Source organism: Mus pahari, chromosome 14, assembly GCF_900095145.1.
Source record: "Mus pahari chromosome 14, PAHARI_EIJ_v1.1, whole genome shotgun sequence".
Classification (NCBI taxonomy): Eukaryota; Metazoa; Chordata; class Mammalia; order Rodentia; family Muridae; genus Mus; species Mus pahari.
This window is the reverse complement of record NC_034603.1, coordinates 64,601,392-64,608,720: the sequence shown is the minus strand read 5'-3', so window position 1 is coordinate 64,608,720 and position 7,329 is coordinate 64,601,392. Positions and strand designations below refer to the sequence as shown.

General features: G+C 49.0%; 1 protein-coding gene across 1 annotated transcript in view; it reads left to right on the top strand.

The window, feature by feature from the left end:
- Positions 1–1,208: 1,208 nt before the first annotated feature.
- Positions 1,209–7,329, top strand: part of Kpnb1 (karyopherin subunit beta 1) — a 21,878-nt gene continuing 15,757 nt past the window's right edge. Inside the window, exons 1-3 of the mRNA XM_021212715.2 lie at positions 1,209–1,648; positions 3,832–4,014; positions 7,128–7,328. Of these exons, the coding sequence (XP_021068374.1) occupies positions 1,550–1,648; positions 3,832–4,014; positions 7,128–7,328 (483 nt within the window). The 5' untranslated portion in view covers positions 1,209–1,549. The remainder of the gene's footprint in view (positions 1,649–3,831; positions 4,015–7,127; position 7,329) is intronic.

Sequence of the window (7,329 nt, the reverse complement as noted above, 5' to 3'; positions counted from 1 at the left end):
CTACAGTGAACTTAAATATAATAAATAAATCTTAAAAAAAATGTAATAAAATTTACATGCTACCTGGACGCATATGCTCCTAATCCCCCCCCCCCACCCACTGACTTGCAGCTCAGGTACCCAAATGAGGGGAAGGGAACGTTAAGCAACTATATGCAACATACTTTTATTTTCTTGAAACAAGATCTCAGACTGTAGTTTAGGCTTCGGGATACTGAGATGGAAGGTGTGTCGCTACAGCTCGTCAATGCACACGTCCTTTATAAAATCCTATACCGATCTTGTAGTCTGAACATCAAAGGTTTATGGGAACTGCTAAGCGGTCTAAGGACGCGCCTCCGCCAAACTTGGTTAACAGCCCAGGGCCCCGACGGGGGCTCCAAGGACAATTAGGGGCGCCTGAACCCAGCTCTGCTCCAGTCTGGAATGGGCTGTGCGACCTTGGACACGCTCCACGCTCTCTCTGGGCTTCAGTTTCCAAATCCGCACGTTGGAAGGTGAACCACGTGGTTCTCACGGTCCGGCTCCGCACAGAGCCCGGCAGCCAGCCGCCCTCGCCGTGACGGCAGCTTCCTGTGGGCGCGGCGCAGGACTTTAACGGTCCCCTTCCCCGCCCCCTCCGAGGCCCGCGAAAGGCTCGCTTCCCGGACGGCGCGGCGAGTGACCGCTCTCCGGAGCGCGCCGTCCGAGACCCTCGCGCGCAGCTCCGCCCCACCCCGGAGGCGTCCCGTCGTGCTCTGCGCTAGGCTCTTAAGAGCCCCGGCGCCTCCCGCCTTTCCGCGCGGCGGCGACCCCCGAACTCCTCGCCTCAGTTCTCCCGGCGCCCCGTCCTATCAACGTCCAGCATCCCAGCCAATCCAGCGCGCCCGGAGCCTTACCTTCCGCCCACCCTCCTCCCCGCGCACAGCCGGGCTCAGCCCGAAGGCCTTTACCGGGACAGCCCAATCAGCGGCGCGCTCTTACCTGCCCCACCCCGGAGCCCCTCCCCTCGACCAATAAGCACGCCCCATCCCGCCGCCCGCCCAGCCAACCGGGCCTTGAAGCCCGCAGGCCAATGGGCGCGCGGCGGCCCTTCAACGCTAGCCGGCCGGCCAATCGGGGGTTCCGCGTGGCCCCGGCCGTAGCCAATCGCAGGGCAGCGCGGTGCCGCCGCGGAGAGGTCCGGCGAGGATATCCCTCCGCCTCCCTCCCTCGCTCTCTCTCCCTCCCTGCGATCCGCCTCTCACTCACTCCCGGCCGCCCTTCCTTTCTCCCTCCGCCGCCCGAGCACCAGCCGCGCTCCGCGCTGCCCCCGGGGTCCCTCCCCCGCCGCCAGAGGAGCAGCTGCTGCCGCCTAGCACATTAGGAGGGCGGAAGGAAGGAGAGCGGGGAGCAAGGGGAGCCGGAGCGCCTGCCCAGAGGCAGCCGGTGAATGGGCTTGTGGTGACCCCCACCCCCCACCCCACCCTCCCTTCCCACCCGACCCCCAACCCCCATCCCCAGTTGGAGCCGCCGCCCGTGAGGCCGGGCCGTCGTCTTGCGAGGAGTCCCCGCCGCCGTCACCTCCGCCATGGAGCTCATCACCATCCTCGAGAAGACCGTGTCTCCGGATCGGCTGGAGCTGGAAGCGGCGCAGAAGTTCCTCGAGCGTGCGGCCGTAGAGAATCTGGTGCGTGCCGCCCCGCCGCGCCCCATCCCGCCGCGTCCCCATCCCTGCGTGCGGGCCTTCCCGCCCTCCTGGAGGCCCAGGCCTCAGGAACCCACCCCGCCCCATCTCGTCCCCCTTCCCCCCCGCCCGGCCCAACCTAACCCCGCCGTCGGGAAGCCGGTGGGTGTGTCCCGCCCCGAGCCCCGCGTCTGGCCAATGGCGAGGCGCGCCGGGGTGATCGCCGTCCAATCGCCGCGCGGCCTGAGGGCGGCGGTGCAGCGGGAGGGAGAAAGAGGGAGGGAAGGGAAGTTAGGTTGCATGGCGCTGCGTGTTCAGCAAGGGTGGGGGTTGGGGAGCCGGGCCTAGGGGCCATGTGGAAGCTCTGCGCCCTGCCGCCTGCCTTGTACTGGCTGCGGCCGGCTTCTCCTTCCTGTCCCCTGGCTCTGAGGCTGTGTGCAACTACTTCCCAGAGCCTTACCTTTTCCCAGCTCCCTTGGTCTGTGCTCATGGCCACGCCTGGCACCGACCACTTCTGGAACCATTGCCACAATTTTTTCTTTTTCTTGCCCATTATTAGCCCATTCCTGGTCTAAGTGTGCACGTCTGTTCTGTTTGGACTTGGGTTATCAGACACCTCATCTTTAGGGATCTCAGACTGAGGCTCATTTCTGAGATTGTGCTTATTCCCTGATAAATCATAAATGTAACCTCGTTTTTTCATACTTTCGGATTTAGGAAGTACATTTGAAAAACGAAAAGAAAGTGACTTGACTTTTGTATAGGAAAAAATGGGCTTATTGAAACAGCTTATTGCCAGAATGTTTCTCCTCCTTTTTGGGCGAAGGGGAGGGAGGGAAGGGTGGTTGGTATGGAAAGTCTTTTAAAGGTAGGAAGTTTTAAAAAGTCAGAAAAACATTGTAACCAAATGTAGTCCTTTGTGAACCTTCACAAAGTAACATCCATACAGCCACAAATCTGATTTGTACCGACCACTTTTCATTTTGGTAGAGAGGTAAGCGACTTTATGTTAAGGATTTTTGTCTTTTAACGCACACCTTTCCAAGCATTTCCTTGTTAGTGTAGACTGAGAATTCTGCTCATAGCATATTCTTGGTTTTGCTTTTGCTACTTGGCAAGCAGCCCTTTTGTGCTTCTAACGCTCTTCAGTGGCACGTAATAAACACCGGAGTTATCTTCTGAGTCTGTAGAGTTTGCTTACATTGAGAATTATCTCCTGTGTTTGAAGAGTTTGCGAACACTAAAAAAAGTGTCTACTTTTGCCTTCTATAACTTTCCTGATTGGACAGATTCCACCCCAGCCTCTCTGTGTACACGTGTGCCCCTGTATGTATGCATGTATGCTCAGAAAGAGGAAGGAATGTGTTGTAGATGAGTATCTTTTGGACCTGTATTTGGGTTTTGGGTGATTCATTGTTAGTTGACATTAGGTCCAAACATGATAGGTTCCCTGGTGTGTCCTGCTTCTAAATGAAGCCATTCTTTTTTTCTCTTTTTTGGGGGGGGTGGGGACAGGATTTCTCTGTATAGCCCTGGCTGTCCTGGAACTCACTCTCTCTAGATCAGGCTGGTCTCCAATTCAGAAATCCACCTGTCTCTGCCACCTAAGTGCTGGGATGAAACCAATTTTTTTCGACAGTTCATCATTCACATTGTCATGTTCTTTCAATTTCTGAAAACTAGTTAACACTTTGGCTTACAGATCCCTTTTGGTGAACATTAGAACTAAAACACACAGGACTAGGTCTTGCATCTGTGTTAGACTTACATATGTATGTTAGAAAAGATTACTCATGAGATCAGAGGGCTGTCCTGATATTTTTGGACAAGATTTTGTTTTTTAAAGTATACTTTTCAAGTATTCTTTTTGTTCAGCAGTTTTGCAGTCCTGGACATTCTTGTGCATGCTTGGAGAAACTTGTCACTAGGATTAATGTATTACCAGGTGTCAGTTTGCCTTTAATTCGGGGAGCTATTTATTAGACTTGGGCTCAGAGCATGTTCTTGATAGGCAGGGTCTGTTCTCCACACAGTGGTGACTCGTTCTTGAAGGGGGCCTCTGCAAGGTTGAGTCTAGGCAGGTGCCATTTCAGAGAGATACTTCCCGGTTTTCCTCAGTTTTGTGTGCTTCTCTTTACAAGCAAGGGGGAATTGCTAATATACTTGGAAATGCATCCTCTCCACAGCCCACGTTCCTTGTGGAACTGTCCAGAGTGCTGGCAAATCCAGGAAACAGTCAGGTTGCCAGAGTTGCAGCTGGTCTACAAATTAAGAACTCTTTGACATCGAAAGATCCAGACATCAAGGCACAATACCAGCAGAGGTGGCTTGCTATTGATGCTAATGCTCGACGGGAAGTCAAGAACTATGTAAGTGTCCAATCCTTGATGTCACATGGTCTAAGGGACAGTGTTGTAGGGGAGTGTTCATTTGCATGACATAGAGCCTGACAGTGATAGGTTTCTGAGACCTAAACTTTAACTGAATGTTAAAATTTATTCTGATTAGTTTCTTAGTGGGGAAATAGGTGTTTGGTGTGATGTTGGGTTCAGCTAGCTAAGGTGACTTGCAGCAGCTTGGGAAACTTTAGTTGACTGTAGTTGGGTCTCTTGATAGATTTCACTCCTGAAGTACTGGGATTATAGGCATGTGCCACCACACTGCACTCCGATGTATTTTTGAGTGTGTAACAAGGTGTTAAGTAGCCCAGTCCATCCTTGATTTTATTAAAGGGTGGCTATGAACTCTTAACCTTCCTGCATTTACTCTAAAAGGGGTCAGGTGTTTGCAACCATGCCAAGGATTTTCATAGATATCTTAAAAATATTTTCTATTTTAAAAGTGTGTGTTTATGTATGCTTTATCGACTTTGGAAGCCAGAAGAAGGTGTTGATTCCCCTGGATCTGGAGTTACACACCATTGTGAGCATCAAACAAGGGTGCTGGGAACTGAACTCTTAGGCCCTTTGGGAGAGCAGGGAGTGTCATGCTGATTTGCTCTCTCTCCAACACAGTCAAACAGCTCCTTTTTGCTTTAGGGTCCCGTTATTTGCTGGTTTTTACATGATAGTGTGTAAAGTCAGGGAGATGTAAGTAATTTTGAGTCAAACATAGAGCTTGAAGGACTTGTCTGCCTGCCTGTCTCTTTATGTTTGCTATGTAGACCAGGCTGGCCCCAAACTCATACTCTTAACTGCCTTTGCCTCCTAAGTCCTGGGTGTGTACCTTGTCTTTTTATGTACTTAAAACCAGTCATGGGAACGTGCTTGAGGTCTCAGCATTGTGAGTTCTTTGCTGGTTTTGCATTGTGTCTTTTTATGATTTTGTTGTTTTGTTGAATTAGAAAGCACAGGATTCAAACATAGACGGGGTTTCTTTTTTCTTGTTTTAAGTACTAATTACTTAGTGGTCTTTATGGATAGGGGCCAAAAGAAGCATGATAAATTAAATAGTCATTCATAATTTGTTCAGGGCATTAAGGTGGAAATGAGAGGAGTTTCTGTTTGTATTTAGGCAGGTCAAGATTATGGACATCATAATTGCTGGATTTAGAGTCTACTTTTAGGCAAATTAGTGTCCTTTGGGGGCATATGCCTCCCTAGCAGTGACCCTCCTCTTTTCCAGTCATCCTGTCTACTGCCTATCAGTTGGCACAAGTTAGGAAAACCAATTTATTTTGACTCTTCCTTGGAGTATATGAAGTTATTTCTACCCAAAATTGTGTCTACTCTGAAATGACATTTTTCTGAAGTGTTACTTTTAGACAGAGTCTCACTATAGCTGAACTCACTATGTTGACCAGGCTGGCTTCAAACTCACAGAAGTCAACCTGCTTCTGTTTCTCTAGTGCTGGATTAAAGGTATACTGATATGTCTAGTTATTGAGTCATTTTAAATTACATATATGTATGTGGGTGTGTGCACTTTAGTATAGGTGCCTATGGAGGACAAGGGTGTAGGATCCATCCCCCTGGAGCTGGAGTTACAAGGAGTTGTGTGCTTCATGACTTAGGAAGAAAGCTTGAGTTCTCTGCAAATGGTGCATGCACTTTTAATGTCTGAGCCATCTTTCCAGCCAAGCATAATAATATTTTAATCCCCACTACCTTAGTTGTTGGACATAAATAAAATATTTTTTCTCTTTTGTTGGTTTTGAAGCTAGAGATCTCCCACTGTTCCCAGACTGGCTTCTACCACACACTCAGTAGTCCTCGTCCCTCCTTCCCTAGGTGTTTGCACCCTGGGCTGGGACTTAGTCAGATTGGGTGACTCCCATTCACCTTGTGAAGTTTTAGAGAGCTTACCTCATTTTTCCTTTGTGATTTTCAGAAAGGAGCTTGCTCACTGTGTAGCTCAGGCTAGCCTCAGTCTTCTGAATGCTGAGCTTACTAGGTGGGAGCCAGGGTGTCCAACACTATATGCCTTTGACATCGTTTTTATTGACAGCCATTCTAGCTGTCCGGTTCCTAGAGAGCAAAACTTTAAGATTGAAATTATTGTTATTTGGTAGAGGCTGGCAAAAATAATATGCCATATAAGAGTGTTCATACTAGCTAATAACTACAGGGCACTAAATGACCTGACCTAGTCAGCAGAGCTGGCCTGAATATCTACCAGCTCTTTTTTTTTTTTTAGCCCAGTGTTCATGCCAGGAACAGTTAACTGTTTGCCTTTGAGTGAGCTCATGATTCTTAGTGAGTTCATGGTCTGACTTAGCTGATCTTGGTAATGGTTAACCCTGCACAAGTGCTGGCTTCTTCCTTTATCTGAAGCTGTGCGAATACCCTGTCTACATGCTGCATTTCTAATGAGGCATACTTAGTGGCGGATTTCCATTTGGCATCACTGACTACTTCTTGGTGATGGCTAAGAACACTATTTTGGTTCCTAGGCATACAGAACTAGTCCTCTGAGAGTTCAGTTATATAATGGTTGGGTCTTAGATTTTGGTAACATTTACTTGATGGTGTCACTTAACCCCAAGCTTTTTACATAAGTCAGTACTAGATTGTAATGGACAGAAAGGAAGGAATTGTTTGTCATTGGTGAGAAAATCACTTCCTTGAGTCAGATTAATGTACTTGGGATTTACATTCACCTTGGCTCCATAGGGACACATCCCACAACCCTACCTTCCTGTCCACAAAAGGCAGTGAGCGTGCTCTTATTGCAAACACATGCCTAGAACACATATTTTGCCCTCGTCTCTCCTGCCTTGCCTTTCAGGGCTGCTACTTCCTGACATGTGTTGAGTTTTGATGTGAGATGAGTTGGGAAGAAGTCTATATTTGGCTACAAGCAGGAATGGTTTTACTTAAAGGTTCTGGAGACTGGTGTTGCTACTTAAGTAGTCTTTGTGGGGCAAGGAGAACAAAAATCAGATACATCGTAAAGAAGTGGTTGTTGGTGGGTGAAATAGACTCAAAGAATGTTACAAACTGATACTGTGTGTCATTTCCCTCCTCCAAACTCGCCCCTCTAGGTTTTGCAGACGTTGGGCACAGAAACTTACCGCCCGAGTTCAGCCTCGCAGTGTGTGGCTGGCATTGCCTGTGCAGAGATCCCAGTAAGCCAGTGGCCAGAGCTAATTCCTCAGCTGGTGGCCAACGTCACAAACCCCAACAGCACAGAGCACATGAAAGAGTCCACATTGGAAGCTATTGGTTACATTTGCCAAGATATAG